The 22364-nt window shown below is 48.5% G+C and overlaps 1 protein-coding gene across 1 annotated transcript in view; it reads left to right on the top strand.

The window, feature by feature from the left end:
* Positions 1 to 21684, top strand: part of LOC311323337 (retinoic acid receptor beta-like) — a gene marked incomplete at both ends in the record, with an annotated part of 55261 nt that extends 33577 nt beyond the window's left edge. Inside the window, 6 exons of the mRNA XM_084455538.1 lie at positions 3598 to 3739; positions 10399 to 10559; positions 16396 to 16572; positions 18946 to 19150; positions 20991 to 21149; positions 21413 to 21684. Of these exons, the coding sequence (XP_084311664.1) occupies positions 3598 to 3739; positions 10399 to 10559; positions 16396 to 16572; positions 18946 to 19150; positions 20991 to 21149; positions 21413 to 21684 (1116 nt within the window). The remainder of the gene's footprint in view (positions 1 to 3597; positions 3740 to 10398; positions 10560 to 16395; positions 16573 to 18945; positions 19151 to 20990; positions 21150 to 21412) is intronic.
* Between the last annotated feature and the right edge of the window lie 680 nt (positions 21685 to 22364).

Consider the following 22364-nt stretch of genomic DNA (forward strand, 5'->3'; position numbering starts at 1 on the left):
TTTTTTAATCTGTAAATGAGAAGGCCTAAGATGCCCGGGCCGGCGCTGGGACACCCTATCCCTCGCCCATTAAGATAACAAGATGGTGGATAACGATTCCAGTTAAGATGTTGTTCATCGGGTAGTGTCCGGGGGAAGTGGCCCTGTCTGTCTCCCAGGTGGATCTGTCCATGTCCCCAGAGGCCAGGCAGCCAGGGAGGGTGACACTGCTGGTGGTGTTTCAGCGCTGAGGGGTACGTGCCCGGAGAACTAGCCCGAAACATGACATCTCGCCAGGGCCTTATCGGCCAATCAGCTTCGGGAGCAGCTGGAAGCTGTCCAACAAGAGTCGAGGCAGCCGAGAATCAGCCATGTGGTGTCCTCACAGCGAACTTCTGATTCTATCACTTATTTAGGCCCGCCAGCCCCCCTACAGCTGGTGCTTAGGTAACCACCTGTGTAAAACGCTCAGCTCAAGGGTGTCCTTTGATACGGAGTCATACGTTTCCGATAAGAAAACAAGCTTTGAGGAGGGGGCGGAATATCACGGGAGCGCTAGTCTCTGGTTCGCTCCCTGTCCTGTGGTAATTGTGCATATGTGTGTCTGAGAGAGAGAGTGAGAGGGGTGGGGGTGGGGTTGGGGGGGGGTGGGGGGGGGGGTTGGAGCATATGCGTTGACGAGGTCTCTGTGTGGCTCTGTCATCACAGACAGTGATAGCTCCTCCCCAGGGTGCCAAGCAGAGACGAAGGCCTCTTCAGAGGCTGCATCTGTTGACTGCTGCCGAGAAATGACTTCAGAGCGACTCGGTTTTAAACACATCACTCCTCTTTCTCTCTCTCTCTCTCTCTCTCTCTCTCTCTCTCTCAGACACACACACGCACAGACACACACACACATACCCTGTACACGGTCCTTGCATATAAAGTTGCACATGTATACACGTGAGTAGGTGTTGATTGTAGGTGGTGAGATTGTAGTGCTGGGTTTAAAAAATCGATAAATCGATTCTGAATCCCAAAATCGATATTTTATTTAATGAATGAATGAATAAATGAAAGAATGAATAGTTCATTAATGAATTCAATGATTCATTCATTCATTCATTTTTGGAAATCAGTATCGATAATCAGCCCAGTATTGATGTGTTGCATAACTTGGCAGTCATGTAATTAAGGTTACAGCTAAAAAAACAGGTTTTAGTAACACTAACCGAATCGATATTGAATCGAATTGAATCGTGATAATTGATTCTGAACCTTGTGAATCGGAGTCGAATCGATTCTTGAAATTCTAATCGATACCCAGCCCTATGAGATTGTATAAAGTACCTTTAATTTTCAGCCCACTCACACACTCAGCCTTGTGAGACCATCCTGCTCTCACATTCTGTTTCTCTACATGGATCAGTCTGGCCAGGCTCAACATGAATCCGTTTGTGCTCCGAGTCAAATTTTCTCAGGGTCAATCGGTGTCATATGAGGCAGCTACGGGTGTGGTTTAGGTGTGACGACAGCAATATATGATTTGTTGGTCTGATTGGTTGAAGTTAGCCTGTGATAGACAGATGGTTCATCCAATCACCTGCCACATATTTTTGAAAGTGCCTGCCCTTTTCCAAATAGTTTCCAATGACGACGTCCCAGATGGTTCTGTTCAACAAACCATCTGGCGCGTCAGGTTAGCACTCAGTCACTCACACATTCACATTTGCTTCAAGGACAGCCTGTCTGAATGGTCAGTTATGAACAGGATAAATACCATAGTATCCTTGTATAACGCAATCAACCTGAACAGGATCATAAAATCAAGATATTCAAGAACTCTATTCAAGTCCTTATAAGCACACACACACACACACACACACACACACACACACACACACACACACACACACAGTGCTCCAAGGGCAGCTGCCTTCCTTGAGAGTGTGTTATGCAGGCAGCGGGCATCAGTCCTGCGTGGTCAAACAGGTTTGAATAGGATAACTACCACAGTAGCCTTGGCTAGGATAACTCAGCTGAACACCTTAACGCCATCAGCTGCAGCATGTAGAGAAGCCCATCCCATGGCCATCAATCACAACTAAGAGGCGATGTATAAGAATTCACTCAGCTTCCATCAACCTGGATAAAGGCCTCTATTAAGAAAGTGAGTAATGCCAGGCAGTGGGAGGTGACCTCGGGCTGGTCACATGCTGCCGCAGCCGAGACACGATTGGCTGGTAGCTGCAGTGTCCGCGGTGCCGAGGGGAGGTCCCGTGCTTTTGATGGATGCCAGGAGGCAGGGCCGAGATGGGCTCCAGAGTCAGCCGTTTCGGCCCCGTGATCTAATCTGTTACCCATCATGCACTCTGCTCCCCTAATGAAAACGCAAGGTCCCATCAGTCACAGGCGCATGTGGGAAATGGAAATTTACCTTCCACACACACAGACACTCACACTCTTCTCCACAGAAGTCCTCAGGCAGCCAAACGGACGCCCGCAAATATGTACAAAAGGGCCTGGATGATGAACGACCGCAACAAAGGACCCCAGAGCAAAAAAAATAAAAATAAAAATTGAATAATGACTGTAAAGTCTTAAAAGAAGCTGCCTCTTTCTTCCCTGGTATTCCAGCCTGCTCCGGGCTGCTACGCGACACCTCACATCTCAGGAACACACATCATATGCAACTACAGTTCTGTTCATCGGCAGCTTTTAACTCAGCAGCGGCATGTAGCCGGGGTATCCATCGTCCTCCCTCAACGGCACCCTAGACTACGCTGGCGTTCACAGAGAGTCGCTTCACTGTAGTAAATGGGATTAAAACAAGAGGAGGGCCTTGCGATCATCTGGAACATTCTGTGCTAAGCTTCCTCCGCCCTCCTATGACACGCGCTGTCACTGGGTGTCACCTAAGTGGCACTCCATCGAGGAATGTGCTTGTTCAACGGGTGTGTTTCACGGTGGCGGAACGAACCACACAAAGACGATTTTGAGCGATGAATATTGAACTCAAATGAGCAATGTTCATGGTAGTGAAAAAAAAAAGGATTTATGGAATTGTTCCCTCTTTATTTCTGTGCCGAGTAGTTGTGCGAGGCTCAATGTCACCTTGTCAAATAAAGATCTTGTATCCCCAACACACTCATCAGAACAAAAGCATAGAGCCGCATAGAGCAGGGCTCTGTTTGATCCCCTCAGGGCCGCTGTCTGTCTGTAGCGTTCCAATCCATCCTCCCTCACATTGTCTCCCCTTAGAGAACCCCCCCTCCCCCATGTCTGCTAACTACAACACCTTCACATTCTACTAGGGAATGATTATGATACTGAATGACAACAGAATATCAACTCAGTATGGCCGCATGCTGTGGAGGAGGCTTTGGTGTAATATAGCTTTAGAAGATTAAGGGGAAATGAGGTCAGGACGATGTCTGTACAAGGTCGCTGTACAGGAAAGACTAAAGACTCTTTTTCTGTCCATCCCACCTCCCTCCCCTCCCTGACTTGCCTTCTCTCTCTTTTTCTTTCTGTCTGCACCCACTTTACTCACCCTCTCTCTCTCTCTCACCCCCGCTCTCTCTCCCTCCTCTCTTTTTCACCCCCCTCTCTCTTTCCCCCCCCTCTCTCTCTCCTCAGGGTTTTTTTCGCAGAAGCATCCAGAAGAACATGGTGTACACGTGTCACAGGGACAAGAACTGCATCATCAACAAAGTGACGAGGAACCGCTGTCAGTACTGCCGCCTGCAGAAGTGCTTTGCAGTGGGAATGTCCAAAGAGTGTGAGTCTGAATCCCTAATCCCGCGCTAATCCCAACCACACCGCTTCCCAGGATAAAGAGACCACTGCTCTCCCAGTCACATGGCAACAGGACCCAGTGCGTTAAATCCGCCAGTTTCCTGCTCTTGCAGTTCCTCCTTAAGGGGATTGAGTTGCTTACATCTAATGACATGGCACGAGTGCATTGCTAAAAGTGTACTACAATCTGTGTGTGTGTGTGTGTGTGTGTGTGTGTGTGTGTGTGTGTGTGTGTGTGTGTGTGTGTGTGTGTGTGTGTGCGTGTGTGTGTGTGTGTGTGTGCGTGTGTGTCTGTGTTTGTTTGTTTGTGTGAGTGCATGTGTTTTGGGAAGTGTTAATGGTGCTTGTTACCATGTTCTCAAGACTATATGGTAAATGGTAAATGGACTGCACTTATATAGGCATTATCTTGGATAATTGTCAGAGGATTCCTCTCAAAGCTTGTGACTATACAGAACTGAGAGTCTGTCTTCCATCTGTCCATTCTCCCTGGGTCTCTCAAGTGATTGTCCCAGCCAGGACATCCTCCCTGGGTCTCTCAAGTGATTGTCCCAGTCAGGACATTCTCCCTGGGTCTCTCAAGTGATTGTCCCAGCCAGGACATTCTCCCTGGGTCTCTCATGTGATTGTCCCAGTCAGGACATTCTCCCTGGGTCTCTCATGTGATTGTCCCAGTCAGGACATCCTCCCTGGGTCTCTCATGTGATTGTCCCAGCCAGGACATCCTCCCTGGGTCTCTCATGTGATTGTCCCAGTCAGGACATCCTCCCTGGGTCTCTCATGTGATTGTCCCAGTCAGGACATCCTCCCTGGGTCTCTCATGTGATTGTCCCAGCCAGGACATCCTCCCTGGGTCTCTCATGTGATTGTCCCAGTCAGGACAAAGTGCTGGATGATTCCCCACTCGTAAAAGATGGATGGGAAGAACTCATTTTTTCATCACTCATTGTTAAGCTATATCAAACTCATACACACGCACGCATGTGCACGCACGCACACACACACACACACACACACACACATACACACACACACACACACACACAAGAATTTAACCTGATTCCTTATTAAGCGCTGTCAAAAAAATACAGTTGAGTAGCGATGTAATGATATGCAAATTTCATATCACGATTCTAGTGACTAAAATTATCATGGTTATGAATATTATTACGGTATTATAAAATATACTGAATATTTTCAAAAAATACTGATAAACACTAAAATCATTTCACCAAGTTTTATATTGAAAACCACAAATAGTCTTGGAGACTGTTGCTTACTTTGGTTGATGCTGGATAGTATTTACAGTGAGTGTTTCAAAGTGCAGAAATCACACACGGTTTTAATGATAATTCTAGCACGACAAATTTAATCCAATTTTATCGCGGTTTATCACTATACCGTTTATCGTTACATACATCCCTACATACCATGCCAATTACATCCACGGTGTTCCATCAGGATAGTATTTTGCTTTTAAGTACTGTTTGATTCAGAAAACAGTTTATTTATTTATTTATTTTACAGAAACTCTCAATAAAGATACAATAATTACAAATGATGAGATGACCATGAAAAGGGAAAACAAACATTTTCCATGATATCCTGCTGCGAAGGTAACGAGCCACCTCTTGTCCCAAAAATTGCAAGAGCTGTCCTTGATACAAGGCATTATGGGAATAGAATGCGTCATTTCCCCGTCTCCAGTTAAGAGCAGTTGCTGATGCCAAAAACGCTCATGTCGCTTCGTTTCATTGTCAGCCAAGGGAACAGTTTGCATTTCACAGGTTATTGGCGCCCTTTGATTGCATCAGCAGTTATGGGCCAGATCCACTTTACGCTACATTAACCCCTAGGGAAGAAGTCATTCCTTTCCTTTGTGCATTTTCATTCTCTCCCTCCCCCTGTGGTAGAAGCAGGGAGAAGGTGATGTCTTAATATCCCTGGACCTGCCTCCTCCACTGGGCAGGGAGCCAGAGAACCAGCCCCCGCCTACATGGGGGTGTGTGAGAAGGTCGTGTCCCTACCTGCTCCACCTGCTGACGTCTGCCCTGAACTGGGCTGGTATTGTGGTGTTTATGGGCTGGTGCTATTGAGGGTTATGTCATGTCCATGTAGGACTGTGTGGGTGAGAGAGAGAGAGAGAGAGAGAGAGAGCGAGAGAGAGAGAGAGAGAGAGAGAGAGCTGCTCTGGAGGCCTGCTGATGTGCTGTCATGTGCAGATAACTGCATATGCATAACTGCATTTTCTGAGCACAAAGGAAGAATTGTGTGTGTGTGTGTGTGTCTGTCTATGTGAGTGTGTGTGTGTGTGTGTTCAGTTACATTGCTATCTTTTCTTATCATCTCCCTCTAAGTGGTCATGAGGCCCTGAGCCTCATGGGAGCTGTTATGATCCAGCCTGAGCCTAGTGAAACTGTGGAGGAGGATGACTGTACGCGTGTGTGTGCGTGATAGCGAAGGCAAGCCAAAGCTCCGGGGATCTGGCCTGACTCAGGCACTAGCTGTGTGTGAATAGCATGGGGCTCTGTTCTGTCCAGGGCGGGGGCTGCTGGTGTTTGAGACGGATGACAAGGAACTAAACACTGTTATCATTACCGTCAGGCCGGCCTCTGGTTAGATCTTTCTCACTGGGATCTGACAGCACACACACACACACACACACACACACACACACACACACACACACACACACACACACACAAATACCTCTATGAGCAGGCCCAGTCCTAAGCTGGTTGGGTGCCAGCTCACCACGGCTGGTTGTATCAGCCTCCTGCTGCAAGGTCATGTTGTCACTGTGCAGGTGTCCCATCTGACAGCTGCCCTCATCAGGCCATTAGGGCTGAAGCCACTCTGCTGCCGGCATGGGAGAATTATGAACCATTCCGCGACACACACCTGCTTCGCGTTAGAAGCAGCCAAGTGACGCGCCGTGGCAACCGGTCTCTGGAACGCACGGCTCCAGAAATATCGTGTTTACTTAACGGCGCATCTGTCGGGCCACAGCGACGGCGCACAGATGGCCCCCGGCCCTGCGGCCTTCGCGAAACGGCGGGCGCCGCCATCCATGCCGGCTGGCACGGAATTTCCCCCCTGCCCGCACATCGATCGCAGTGTCACCATCACTAGAGAGCCAGCAGACCAGAAAAGTGTCAGCAGCCAGGGAGGGAGAGATGAAGAGAGGGTAGGTGGGTGAGGGAGTGGAGGAGGGCGCAACATTGCTCACCAACTACACGCGACGCGAGCGAGCGTCAGCGACAAAATGCGTTCCATTGCTTTGTTTTCTATTGTTATGTCCTAACTGTGCACTCACACAGCGAGCGACTTGGGCGACGAGAGCGGCCGGCTGCCATTCATTCTCAATGGAAGCGGGCGACGGACGCCTCGGTCCTGAAGAGTTGTGTGACCGACTGTTGAATCATTAAACAGCTCGTCTTCTTCACCCAGAGCCCAGCGTATTGGAAAGCATTTGAACGCCAGAAGCTGCTTGTTTAACTCTCATACTGCGTTTCGTATGAGACGAAACGTGCAGCTTGCATACTCCGGACGGGTCATTCAAATGAAAGCGACTTTTAATTGAGAGAGATGAAAGTTAGTTTTCTTCTCATCTGGGAGTTAAGAGCAGTTATCTGGAGCAGGAAGTCGTGATGGTGAGATGGAGTCTCTCTGCTTGATTTATCCCCCTCACCGTCTGTGGGTATTAAAAACCCATCTATTTTCATGGCCTTTTGTCCGATACATCATTTGGATGTATCTGCATGTGGTGGCAGTCATTTGCCTGCAGTGCTGGGGTAATTAATTGCCCTGGGGGGGGGGGGCGGAGGGGGGGGGGCATGTGGTCATCACGTCCCTCTCTTCCTAAATCACATCTCCATCTCACTGGCCCACCGAGCCCCCCCAACCCTCCCTCCAGGCGCAGTGTGTCACTGCACAGTGACAGATCCCCCCCCGCCCCCCGCACACAGACATATACACCATCCCCCACCTGTGTATGTGTGTATATGGCGAGAGGATTAAACGTGTCCGGGCCATGATCACTGCCCCCGACACACCCACCACCTCCCTCAGAATGACCTCGTGAGTCGCTGGACCAAGACCTGCACTTTGACACAAACGGGGGCCCACTTCGCCAGGCTTCATCCTCTCAGGCTGTGGTCTTTGGCCTGCGTCACTCAAACAGAAGATGGACCAAAGCCCGACATTCATCCGCAGCCCTTGGGGATCGGAGTAGAAGGATGTCCTTGTGCGTTATTTCTCCATGTTTATCCGCACATCGGAAGCCCGGGCAGGTTCCAAAACAGATGGCATCCTCCCTGCAAAAGGTTTGCGCCTCCATGCAGGCTGGCTACGCCTCCCCCGGCTTCCCTGAGGCCCTGAGCCAGTGGTCCCTGAGTGGTTTACTCAGCAACCTTCTGCTGCTGTGGCCTCCCGCCCTACCAGCTTGGCTCTACGAATAACCGGTTAGCAGCTTGGGTCTATGTATAATCGGTTTGATCATATAGTCCGGTTTGATCATGTAGTCTGTGTTGTGTACTGTTGTTGCCGAGGCGTGGATTTGAACCCTGGTCTCCTGCGGGACAGACGCCGTTCTAACCAGCTACGCCACCGAAAAACTAGCTAAGTGAGTTTATTCAACTGGCTTACTTATGGTAGAGCGTACATATGAGCACGAAAAGAGCAAATCAGTACACACTCACACAGACCCTTCAGCTCCTCCATCTCCACGCTGTCCATGTCTCGCTGCTCATATTCAACATCTTAATCGCTGCCCACTCCTCAATTGAAGGTTAGGATCTTCATTCATCGTATTCATGTTTTTGTTTGTGGTTTTTCATTCACAACTCTTTAAACAGGTCACAGTTGACGTACGACAATCTGGAGTCCGTCCCTCTATTTGGTACTGGTGCAGTCGACCGTCAACAGCCAGAAGGGTTTGTTTAAATGACCTTGTACGGATCAGATGAAAGGTCTACATTCAGGGTCAATTACTTACACAGGGCGTGCTTATAGGGCAAGTGAATCTAGGTCAAGATACAATATGGATTGTTTAATCCCTGGAGTGGTGATGTCACTACCCCTCCTCTGGCTTTCAAAACACACCACTGGCATAGACAGCGATTATGCTGGGTTTGTGGGGGATTGAGTTGACGGCATGGGGATGTAACGCTGATGGTGGGGGAAGGGGAGATGACAGGATGCACATATAGCTACCATATAAGAAGACACCAGGGAGTAAACAGCTAGCCTTATCCTGACCTCCATGTTGCTGACACCGTTTAAGATGTCTGTCAGGGGAGCACTGTGTCAGTTGTACTGTAATGTATTGGCACCTTATGTCTATCTGTTGACCTGCTTAGACTATATGGTTATACAAATGGGATTAATACATTTGTGTCTTCAAAGGCAACATCTCTATTTTAGTCCAGAGCTTCTCATGAAGCTCCTACGGTACATAAGGTATCTTCTGTATCTAGGCCAGCGGGATTATTTAAAAGCACTCTTGAATATATTTCTCCCTCTTTCTATTATTTCAAATATTCTTTCATCCGTTCCATACCCCCTGCTTTGTTCTGTGAATATGAAAAGCCTTTCTTTGTAATCTAGGCCAGAGGGGGAAGCGCCTGTTGTCTTGTCTACCCGGGCTGGAAGGAGCTCCCTTGAGGGTTGCTGTAGAGTTTGCAGGCCCCATTCTCCTGGTTGTTTAATGGTGGCCGTGGCTGATCACTGCCCTGTGAGGCACGGACAACACTCCATCGCATCTGGAGCCGAACATCCGACTCCTCCCGCCCGTCTGACGACCCTGAGAACCCAGTGCGAGGACGATGTTGAGACAGAGAGAGCTCTGGGCCTGGTCTCCTGTTTTATACAGTATGCTTCTGAACATGACTGAATAAGTATTTGTGTCTCAGGCTGAGTGCATTATTCGGTATTCAGCTAAAGAAATGGAATAATGCTGAAGGTGAACAGAGATGAACTACCGGCCGGCCTTTAGAGTGTCCCCCTCCAATCTCAGAGGGCTTTATTACAATTCCACTTGATGATAAGAAACTATGTCCTTAGTTACTTATTTAACTACATGGCCTTCATATGAATGGACTCATTAATTTTAGATGCATATCTCTTTGAATGGTTTTGTACTGTTCATCTCCATCACTGAAGTGGAGAGAGGAATGATGTTATGAGAGACCACACACAAACAGAGATGTGTGTGAGGGGTGCGTGTGACAGAGGTAGTGTGTCATCATTTATGGAATGATGCCAGGCTAATTACATTCTAATTCTTAAGGTCTATCATTTTTCCTCAGTGGCCCTCTTGAATTTAATGTACAGTAGTGGTGGCGCTACATAAGACTGACAGTTGACAGAGACTTTTAGTGTTTTCTTACCGTCCTCATTCAAAGCCTGCAAAGTGCATACTGTCATCTTAACCATCTGTTTCTCATTTGAAGAGATTACTATTACCTCCACAGGATTGTGAAAAGAACAGCATGTACTTGTACTACAATAACAGCTGCACGATTGAGTACAGAAATTGATGTCAAAATGAGTCCGCATGCACCTGTGTCTCAGGGGGAGGGGCTCAAAATTCTGAATCTCAGTAATTAACATTTTCGCCAAATGTTCCTTTCCCTCTCTCAGCTGTTCGGAACGACCGGAACAAAAAGAAGAAGGAGAGTCCGAAGCCAGAGCTGGCGGAGAGTTACGAGCTGACCACCGAGCTGGAGACCATCATCGAGAAGATCCGCAAGGCTCACCAGGAGACCTTCCCCTCGCTCTGTCAGCTGGGCAAATACACCACGGTGAGACTTTGTTATGGACACACCCACACACACACACACACACACACACACACACACACACACACACACACACACACACACACACACACAGTGGTATAGTGGAGGGACTGTACCCACTAGTCGCCACTACACCCCCGCATGCACACTCACACTCACACTCACACACACACACACACACACACACACACACACACGCGCACACACACACACACACACACACACAGCAATGACACACCAGATTACCCTTCAGTAAACACTGAATGTTACACGCTGTGTACAGGAGGCTTTCAGCGAATGAGTTTCCAGGCTGACCTAATCATCAGTAGACAATCATGCTCTTACCCGAGCAGCCAACACAACCGTGACTCACTGATCTCATGCTGGCTCGTCTGTAAACCGGCTGGTAACAGGAAATGTGTTGCTTCGATATCTGCCTTATATCAGCTACTCTGATTGGGGAGTCCACACAGCTAATCAGTGTTGTCTACTGTACTCATCAGCCGGATCTAATACAGCCAGATCACTCAATTCACTATATGCACAACTCCAGTACTTCCTGAAATTAGACATGTTTCTCTATTTCCTGTCTCACACTATTGGATGAAATGATTATTCAGGTGTGCCTGATCATTGTGCTGCAGTCAGGCACACCTGATTAATCACTTCATCCAATAGTGTAGGACAGGAAATAGAGAAGCATGTCTAATTTCAGGAAGTACTGGAGTTGTGCAATTGGTTAATTATGAGCAAATCCTCAACAGTGATTCTACCATTTTCATATATGAGTTGATAGATTTTGACTGGAAACTGAAATCTATGGAAATCAACCACATAAAAGCATGATTAAAGTGTGGAAAAAATATGAAAGTATAGACACACATCACCAACATTTGAAGCAGTGAGACCACTAATGAGAAACAGGGTTCGACATCACTTCCAGATCTCTCAAACACAGGAACCTAGAGAGAGATCAGATACAGATGTACTGTATGATACCATGGCAGATAGACAAAAGATTTCCCACAGAAAAAGTTCCATAACTTTATGCTTCATGTGTTCTAACAAAACCAATGGCGGTGAAAAATTAAAAGGAGACGCCACGAGAGGATGACTCTGATGACTCATCAGGGAGACGCCTCAGAGCCCGGGCGCATTCACGAGAACGACGGCGAGGCCATCGATCTGGGACGAGAGACTGGGAGCGTCTTGGAGCCGCGTCTCCGATCTTGACACTTCTAAAAAGTGGAATAAATAGCGGCCGATCCAGCTTGCGTCACTTATCTGCCTCTGTGGCTGATATCAAAGGAGGCAGGAGAGAGGCGGCACTGGTTGGTGCGGGGCGGGTCTTAGCCTCGCATCATAAATGTCTGTCAGTCTGAGGGCTTTATTTCCTTCCCTGATCTCTCTGAAAGCGTCCAGCTTGATTTGGAGTTATAGTACTCCCTTCTCCTTCATGCTCCTCTGGCTCCTACCCCCTCCAGTCCTCCAACCCCCTGCTTCTACTCCTCCAACCCCCTGCTTCTACTCCTCCAACCCCATGCTTCCTACCCCCTAAAGTCCTCTGGGCCCTGTTTCCTGCCCCCTCCAACACCGTGTTTCCTGCACTAATACCCCATGAGGCCAGCCAGACAGTGTGTAATGATCCATGCAGAGGGCCTGTTGCTGTATGTCTGGTTCTCAATCTCCACAGAGAGCCTTGGACTGGAGGGCCTGCAGGGCTTCAGCTGGGGACGGAGCCCACTTCAGATCAATCTGACACATCAGTCTCTGGTTTAACAGCCCTCTCAAGCTGACACTAGTATCACTTCAGTGAATGGACTTCTAGTTGAGCATGCACCCCCATATGTCTTCTTGTTACCAAGGTCAAAGTTCACGAAAATGTAAGTAAACCTCAGAATTCCTGTGTCAGGTACCCAGGGTACAGACAGGGAGATTGACATGCAGATAGGCGCCTGTCCTAGATAACCTTGTTGGGTCTTGAGATCTGGAAGTCTTTGACAGGTACGTAGCCAGCCGGGGTAGGCGGAGGGTGATTGACGGCTTCAGAGCAAGGTGAGCTTTGATTGACAGGTAGGCATGGCAGCATTGTGCAGAGAGCTGACAGACTGTATAATCCGTGTTTTGTATTTTAGAGGATGACTTACATATAGAATGAGCACGGCGGGAGTTAGCTGTGATTGGCGTGAATGAGCCACAAAGCGCGTACTGTGGGGAGGGCTGTGTAGCAGAGGGGGCCATGTTTGTGAGTATAATGTGATACACACATCCACACACACCCTCGACTACCTGCCTTGTCTGGAGGATTGGAAGTCTCACAATGCCCGTCAATCATGTAGCCTTTGTTACGGCTGTGTGCTGCTATACAGTTAGGAAAACAAGTAAGCAAGGACTTGTATGCCTTGGCATAGTCTATATGAAGATATTCAGCAATAATAAGAATCCTTAAACCAAGTTATTTCCTGAGATGGGCGCCTTGAATTGAAATTGAACTGAAGCTTAATTGAGGCGGTAAATATTTGCACAACTCTATGATAAACCTATTGTTTGTCAAATTTGTCTCATATTATCTCAAAATATTATATCAACTAATAGAGCCTTTGAATTTCAGATTAAAATGTCTCCTCTCAGAGAAATATGTTTGCACAGAACAGCACCCAGATGATAGAAGCCACCACGGGCTAGCTGCTAGGATAGCAGATAAGCCTAATCTGGATCAGTGGTAATTATGCTTGCTCACAGACTGTGAGAAGTTCCTCATTATTACAAGCGATTGGTTCCTGACGCGCCTTTTGAGTCCTCTTCCCAGGAAAACAGAAGAGGAGCTCTCGCGCCCCCCAGATTAAGTTAAAGCCCCAATTATGCGGTGAAATATTCAAATCCTAGTCTGCAGTGATTTAGGAGTTCATTGCTGGGTGAGGGGGAGATAGGCGAGTGAGTGAGAGGGTTTAGTCTGACAATGAATAACGCTTCATTGACAGTGATGGTGATGGAGAACGGCCCTGGCGGTTTAAAAGACAAAATAAAACATAACGGATTTGTGGCCCTCGGCTCAAGGAGGCGTCCGCTGCGTATCTGAGCCGGTGGATATTAGCTACATTAGAGAGCTCTGCTCCCCTGTGCTTATTCCTCACAGGTAGTCTGGTCTGCTGGGGTGTTTCTCTGCATCTGTACACACTGAGCCCCAGAACCCCCGGAGATCAACTGCGCCGCGTTCATTTCTACACCGGCAGCTTATTTTCTAATGTTGCAACTTGTCTAATTTGTTTGGATAAATGCTCTTAAATGAAATTAGAATTCCCCGGCCACTTCCTTGTTGCGCTCTATTGAATTATGGGACTCGGGTAATTGACTGAGATTGCGGGGAGGAAAATCAAACGGCAAATGGTCCTTTCCTACCTCCTCCTCTTGCTCTCTCTCTCTCTCTCTCTCTCTCTCCCTCCCTCCTCTCCCTTCTCTGCCCAGGGGAGGAACAAGACGAGTGGCTTTAATATCACACAGACCCTCACCCCCCCCCCACACACACACACACAAACCCCCCCCTCCCCCCTCCACACGCACACCTCCCTCCCTCCCTCCCTCCCTCCGCTCGTTGCCGCCTCTCCCCCACCAGAGACGTCTGTCAGTAGAATGAGCGTGCTCAGTGCCATAGTGTCTGCCGCAGCTCGTTGCCAGTGATTTAAGCTCAGCCCTAATGTGCCTCTCACTTAACCCCAGATCATATTTAGTGATCTCTCTCTCCGTCTCTCTCTCTCTGTATCTCTCCCTCTCTCTCTCTCCGCGGGGCCAGACAATGGATTGTTTCCCCCTGGTTTCCAGGCTAACGGCTAACGGCTAGCGCTAACGGCCCCAGGGGGATGGATGCGTCGCGGAGTGGCGGAGGGCCGTCTACACGGGCGGCCATTACAATGAGCTGTGTTGCGCTCGCGGGAGAGACGCTCTCCTCAAGCACTCGAAATCATAAAGGAGCCTTTGGCCCTGTGAATACGCCTCTGTTCGCCTGACTGGAGGGAGTCGGCTGGTAGAGGGATGGCAGCAGGGCTCGCATCCAGGCATTTATTTCGGAAATGTCAAAGTCAAATGATGTGCCACGGAGTCTCCTTTAAGCTGCGACTCAGAGCACACTGTTTTGGCAGAACAGACATACATTAATGCCTGCAGTGTCCTGTGGCACTTAACAGGTTCGGTCTGGCAACCTGAGAATTATCAATGCAGTACAGGCAATAAAGCCTCCCACTAAAATCACAGTTAACATTCAAACACACACACACACCCTTTTATTCCCTTCTGGGGCTAGCAGCCTTTATGTGTGTGTGTGTGTATGTGACTGCAAACAGGGCTGCGAGCGTGTGTGTGTGTGAGTGTGTGCAGAGGGGCAGCCATGGAAGAGTGTGTCTTCCTCCGTGAATGTGTGTGCGTTGCCCTCGCTGTGAACACAGCTGTGGGGGGAGGGCCACTCAGGCTGAGCAGATGGGCCGTTTCATGTAAACTATTGCAAAACAAACAAATTATGGTCAGCTGCTCCATCCACAGTTTCACTGAGCAGACAGCCCCGGCACACAATGCACCACGTGTTCCCTGTGTAATGGTGCTTTGGCTCTCTATCTCTCTCTCTCTCTCTCTCTCTCTCTCTCTCTCTCTGTGTTCTCTGACTGAATCTCTCGCTTATCTCCCAGGCCAAGCCCGCCTCTCTGGTCTCCAGTTCCTCCCAACATCCCCTCCCCCCTCCCCCTGGTCCGGTTGATCTGGTATTCACGGCTGAACATGTTTATCTTGTCAGCTGAGTTTGGACTTTCATTGGCCTCCTTATCCCTCCCATCTTCTCCAAAGACAAGCTGCCGATGGCGGCGGCAAGTTGAAGAATAAGAGTGAATATTAATACCGTATTTAGGCACGACCCGACTGTCAATGTATGGTAGAGAAGAGTCCTCAAAGCATACCACGCCCCAAGCCGCCGTCAGGTCTGGACCGTATGAAGCTACTCCAAACTCTTTTGAGCAACTTTATAACGAGGACAATGGAGTGAGCTGTTTACACACCCACACTTTACCTGGTATTTATGGACCTGCCTAACCCCCCCCCCCCCCTTTTCTTTCTCTCTTTCTCTCTGTCTCTGTCCCTCTTGCTCGCTCGCCCTCTTTCATTTCCTCACACTTTGTCTCACGCCTTTCTCATTCACTCTCTCTCTCTTCTTTCATTTCGGTCTCTGTCATCACCCTCCACTCTCCCTAATGGTTTGCAGTATATTTGACTATCTCTTCTCCTTCCCCTCTTTCCATCTTATATATATGTATATATATATATATATATATATATATATATATATATATATCTTCACCCCCTTCCTGTTTATCTCTCCTCATCTATGTCTCCCTCTCTCTCCCTCTCTCTCTCTCCCTCTCTTCCTGTGTGCATAGTCTGGAGGCCCATATAGATAATCTGGCTCTCTTAATGGTGCCTTTCACTTCAAAGTGCTCAGTGCTACCTATCACAGCTCCACGGCTGATTTCCATCCTGCTCCCTCTCACTCATTACTGCAGCTCAGCCCAGCCTTCGGCTCGGCTCGGCTCTGCCTATTTACAATAACAGTCCTCACACCCTTCCACAGCTGTAGGCTCGAGCCGAGCCGGTATTGTTTAGAATCAGTGACACGTCCCGGACAGGGAGATGGGAAGAGTGTGTGGGTGGGGAGATCATTAGCGGCTCTCTGTCTCGGATGACGGTGGCAGCCTTTTCGCCTGACGCTGTCTCCCTCTCCCTTTCTCTCTCTCCCTCTCTCTCTCCCTCTCCCTTTCTCTCTCTCTCTCTCTCTCTCTCTCTGTGTCTGCATGTGTTCCAGAACTCGAGTGCAGACCACCGCGTGCGACTCGACCTGGGCCTGTGGGACAAGTTCAGCGAGCTGGCCACCAAGTGCATTATCAAAATCGTGGAGTTTGCCAAACGAGTGCCTGGCTTCACCGGCCTGACCATCGCTGACCAGATCACACTCCTCAAAGCTGCCTGTCTGGACATATTGGTGGGTGGCGGAGAACCACTTTAACAACACTTCACCAAACAGGCAATCATCTGTATGATAAGAGTGTTTTCCCTCATCAGTCCTGTTTAGTGTGTAAAGATCTCTCTTAAATGCATTTGTGCTCTTCATGAGCTAGCCAGTCAATAAGCCCAAACCTAAAGGGGATTGGCTCAACCTGAGATTCACCTCTCTGGAGTCCACTCCTCAGATCTTATTGGACGACTCTCTCAGCCAGCCAATATGAGATCAGGTCAATTAATCCCACCAGTCGATCCCTATGTAGATTAGCCATCTGTAAACAGTGGGTATTAGATTACTGACTGAGACATTTCTCAGCTCCTAACTTGATTTGTGGCTGACTGAGAGTCTCCGCATGCTTATAATATTTTTGTATATCTGTTCATAATATATTATGTCAATTGTATTTCTCTGGAAAAAGAACACACCGTAGTTAGGGGACTGCTGGCAGCTGAATGTTTATTTATTTGTTTGTTTGTTTGTTTCTATGTTTATTTGGGAGTTGCGGAGGAGTGGAATGCCTTGCTAATGTAGTCCCGGTAATGAGACGGAAAAGGGAAGCAGCTGCTGCTCTTCCTCCCTCCCCCCTTCCCTCCTTCCTTCCATCTCTCTCTCTCTCTCTCTCTCTCTCTCTCTCTCTCTCTCTCTGGTGCCTCATCTGTGCGAAGCTGCAGCAGAGTCTGAAATCCCAGGAGAGCCTGTGATCTGGTTAGTCCTGCCCAAGGAGTGAGAGAGAGAGGGAGGGAGAGAGGCGAGGATTGTCTCAAGCCCCCAAATCATGTGCCTTGCCTCTCTCCCCCTCCGTGGGTAGTCTGCAGCCTCTTGTATTCAGCACATCTCATCCCCACTGATCTCCTGTCAGTGGTCTGGCATGCTCTGCTCCTCTCTGCCCAGGGCCCCCCGGCTTTCTGCTTGGCCTGGACACGCCTATTTCTCAAGTTGAACTGGACTCTGTCCCTCCCTGTCTATCTTTGTCCTGTGTCTATCTGTCTGTGTCTGTCTGTCTGTCTGTCTGTCTGTCTGTCTGTCTGTCTGTCTGTCTGTCTGTCTGTCTGTCTCTCTTTCTTTATCTATCTTGCTCTCTCTGTCTATGTATATCAATTGATCTATTTATCTCAATTCCTGGGCCAGTTGTGAGGACGATACTGCTATTGTGTTATGTTATGTTATGTTATGTTATGTTATGTTATGTTATGTTATGTTATGTTATGCTATGTTATGTTATAAAGGAGAGTAAATCCAAAGCAGCTAAACACAGACTTTGCAGACTGTCAGCCCCCAGTAGTCTCTGTGTTTGCCAAATGTATTGTAGGTGTAATTTGCTATCATATTGTAAGTCAATACGATACTCAATTTAATACTAGAAAATAGTGCATCCTAGGCTTAATGATGTGGAATTGTATTGGTCCTCTGGTCTAGATTTGTATTGGCAGTACTTACTGAAAGCTCTTGACACACACTGGACCTGACTGACAGGAGCTATGAAGCAGAGCAAACAGGATGTGTTATTATCTGGTGAGTGTGTGTGTGAGTCTCTGTGTACCCTCAGCAGTGATTAGATATGGGGATTTGCTGTGATAGCAGATAGATGTATTTGTTGTGCCTATGTGGTGTTTGTTAAAAGTGACAAGCCACTGGAGTTGAACTCACTTGAGCACAAAGGGTAGAAGTTGATGACCTGCTTAGATAGCTGCCACTCTCCCAGACACACACTCTCCCACTCTGACAGGTTTCTCTAGTGAAGGGTGCGCCCTGTGTATTGTGCTGTAGAGCTGGATTTGAGGGTGTGAGAGGGAGGATCAAACGAGCGTGTGTGTGTGCGTGTGTGTGTGTGTGGTTGTGCGCGAGCGTGTGTGTGTGGTTGTGCGCGAGCGTGCGTGTTTGTGTGTGTGTGTGTGTGAGCTGCGCCCAGCCAGCCGGTGTGAGTCACTGCCAACAGCTATGTTTTATTCTGTTTCATGTCGTGGATGCTCCTGCCAATCACTGTCAGGGCCAGCCCACTCTACTGGCTTCAAAGGCTGCTATAGGCTTCACATCCACCGGCTTGTCTCTTCATTAGACAATCCCCCTCTCTCTCTCTCTCTCTCTCTCTCTCTCTCTCTCTCTTTCTCTCTCTCTCTTTCTCTCTCTCTCTCTCTCTCTCTCCCCTCCTCCCTCTCTCTCTCTCTCTCCCTCCCTCTCTCTCACTCACACACACGCACCAGCACAATACAGCAACCCAGAGAAACGCCGGGAGACGCGGCGCTCTGCGCTGACCTTGGGGCTCAGTGCTGAGCCTCAAGTCGACACATAAAGTTTGTCTCCTGCCTCTTCCCTCCGGAGGTCCGTACTGACCCTGTCCTCCCTCCCTGTCAGATTCTGCGCATTTGCACGCGGTACACTCCAGACCAGGACACCATGACCTTCTCCGACGGCCTGACACTCAACCGGACACAGATGCACAATGCCGGCTTCGGCCCACTCACGGACCTGGTGTTCACCTTCGCCAACCAGCTGCTGCCCATCGAGATGGACGACACGGAGACTGGCCTTCTCAGCGCCATCTGTCTCATCTCCGGAGGTGGGCGCGGGTTTACCCAGCGGGCATTCTGACCGTCCAGACCAGGGTGGCAGAGGGACGTTTTCAATAGATGCGCCTGACGGTGACTTCGAAGGGCACTCTGCTCGTTAGACACTTTACTCAACTTCCAAATGGTCTCATACATATTATAATTCTGATTGTGTAATACTCATAGTGCTTTAATGCAGGTAAGTCTAAAACAACACATGGGTGATGACAGGTAGATAGCAGCCAATGGCTACTAGTAAGGTAAGCTGACAGATCCCATGTGCCGTGGTGTTTTCCATTCAGCTTGCTGTTGGAGCTGGATGGAGTTGGTTTTGAGTCAGCCTCCACAGGACTCTGGATGGAGTTGGGTTTGAGTCAGCCTCCACAGGACTCTGGATGGAGTTGAACCACAGGTCGCTCTTTAGGAGACATGGTTAGGCTCACTGTGAGTTTGTGTGTGTGTGTGTGTGTGTGTGTGTGTGTGTGTGTGTGTGTGTGTGTGTGTGTGTGTGTGTGTGTGTGAGAGAGTATGTGTGTGAGAGTGTATGTGTGTGTGTGTGTGTGTGTGTGTGTGTGTGTGTGTGTGTGTGTGTGTGTGTGTGTGTGTGTGTGTGTGCGTGTGCTTGCGTGTGTGTGTCTGTCAGTGTCTGAGTGTGCAAAGAGAGATGGGTAGATAGAAACACCACACACACACATACATACACTCTCACACACATACACTCTCACATACACACTCTCACACACATACACACACAGACACACACACACATACACACACTCTCACACACATACACACTCTCACACATATACACTCTCTCTCTCTCTCTCACACACACACACACACACATACACAGACTGGAGTGAGACCTACTGTACATTCTTGTGCAGAGCAGCTCATCGTCTCACCGCCCCCCAAATCCCCGTCCACTCCCTCGCCCGCCCTCTCTCCATTCCTCTGTCTCTGTGAGGTGTCACTGGTTCATCTGGGCTGTTTCCACTCAGAGGTGTGAATCCCCAGAGCCTTGCCAAATATTACATGCTCTTGCATAATCACTGACTCCCCCTGTAACTGTACACTTTGGCTGGGAGGGCCCAGGGTATCACACACTCTGCCACCTTTTGGACATAAGAGGCACTACAAGCACCAGTAGGGAATGGGTATAATTGTTATTTTAGAAAACAAAGGGCTTATATAACAAGCTAACAAAGAAAAAAGTAAGAGGAACAAAAAATATATACTCATGAAGATAATAGAAAAAAATCATGAAATCCAATACGATATAATGTTCAATGATGAAATGAAAAATATTCAACAGTGTACATTTAAGTCATTTAGGAGATGCTTTTATCCAAAGCGGCTTACAATAAGTACATTTTATCTAGTAGTAGAGTAAGTGAACCGACTATACATACCAGTTATCGTCAGTAACGCCTTCGAAAGATCTATAAGAACAAGAGTAGTGCCATTAGCAGTCACAGTGCTAGATCATACTGCTGTACATGTGAGGGTTGGGTAGACTCATGAGTCAGTCTCTAAACGCTGCGCTCAACTAGAGGGGGCGGACATCTCGAAATTCTGGCATTGTGAGACTAGGGGTTGGGCTGGGGGATTGGCCCAGTGCATACAAACCCGGGTTAGGGGAAGGGATAAGGTTTTTATATAAGACCCTGGCAGTGTTACTGACAATGAGCTACTCTAAGCCATTCCAGTTTTCAATCTGACATTCTTACCTTACTCTTATTCTTCATAGAACCGTGCACCAGATATTCCTACAACTTTAAGTCGAGCTGAAACAAAAAGACGTGAATTGTCCGTTTGTGTTCATGTCTGTGTCTGTGTGTGTGATCTCAGACCGTCAGGACCTGGAGGAGCCCTCTAAGGTAGACCAGCTGCAGGAGCCCCTCCTGGAGGCCCTGAAGATCTACGTGAGGAAGCGGAGGCCCAGCAAGCCCCACATGTTCCCCAAGACCCTCATGAAGATCACCGACCTGCGCAGCATCAGCGCTAAAGGTAGCCTGCCGCTCCTCCCGGCTCCAGACATACGTAGACAGACAGCGCATTATGAGCCAATGTAGACGTGTGATCCTGCTTAACAATAGGCATAGAAATACTCCACATTCCTTTATTTGTTACACCATTATACCAGTATAAGGGAGCCAAATTCTTATGTTCTACTCCTTTATACTGGATGTAACATGAAGGAATCTAGAATCTGTACTGTGTGTTCCGTCTGTCTGCACACGTGCAGTAAGTGAGTCCTATTGCTCTCCCAGGCGCGGAGCGTGTCATCTCTCTGAAGATGGAGATCCCCGGCTCCATGCCGCCGCTCATCCAGGAGATGCTGGAGAACTCGGAGGGCCAGGACGGCCAGAGCGGCGCCAGCCCGGAGGACGGCGCCAGCCCCGGCGAAGAGGGCAGCCCCGAGGGGGAGGAGGACAAGGGGAAAGACAAGGGGAAAGACAAGGGGGACACAAAAAAAACGGCGGAGTCGCCAGAGTCGTCCGACAGCGAGGGGGCCATGGCCACGCCCAGCGAGGAGCCCTAGGTTTCCTCAGGACCCCCGGGGGCCCTACTCCCAGACTCTTTCCAGATCCCTTTGCACAAAAAAGAAAACAGGTCGACAGCCAGGGAAGGACCGCCTCCCCCCCCCCCGGCCCGCGCCATTTCACCTTTGCTTGCTCTTACGTTGTTCTAACGGTTTTCATTTTTCTCTCTCCCTATTGATTTCCCCTTTTAAAAGAAAAGAAACAAACAAAACAGCACGGAGGCCTAAAAGGACCAGTGGCTTGTGTATAATTCTAAACAGAGCTCTTATTGACATTGTGTCTCTGGGACTAGGGTGTGATGATGGGCTTGGCCCGCACACCCACATGTACAGAGGTGATTCTCCTCAGGTCTCCTATGTAAATTCCTACCTGCATGACGGGCTCAGAGTTTGATAAGTGGTTTTAATCTCTCTCTCTCTCTCTCTCGCTCTCTCTCTCTCTCTCTCAATCTCATATTGTTTGTTACATTGTACATACCATGGTATGGTTAGATCTCTGTTTCTATGATGGATTTTGTGGTGCTCTTTTCATTGTCTTAAATATATAATTTGAGACAATGCATCAAGGTTTTAAGAGGGGCTAAATGTAAGCCCTTTAAAAACAGTCATATAGAATGTTCTTGCATATAGACAGTATGGAAGTCTAATATTTTATATATGTTCCTATATTTAAATCAGTT

The sequence above is a fragment of the Borostomias antarcticus genome (assembly GCF_949987555.1).
Source record: "Borostomias antarcticus genome assembly, chromosome: 21".
NCBI lineage: Eukaryota > Metazoa > Chordata > Actinopteri > Stomiiformes > Stomiidae > Borostomias > Borostomias antarcticus.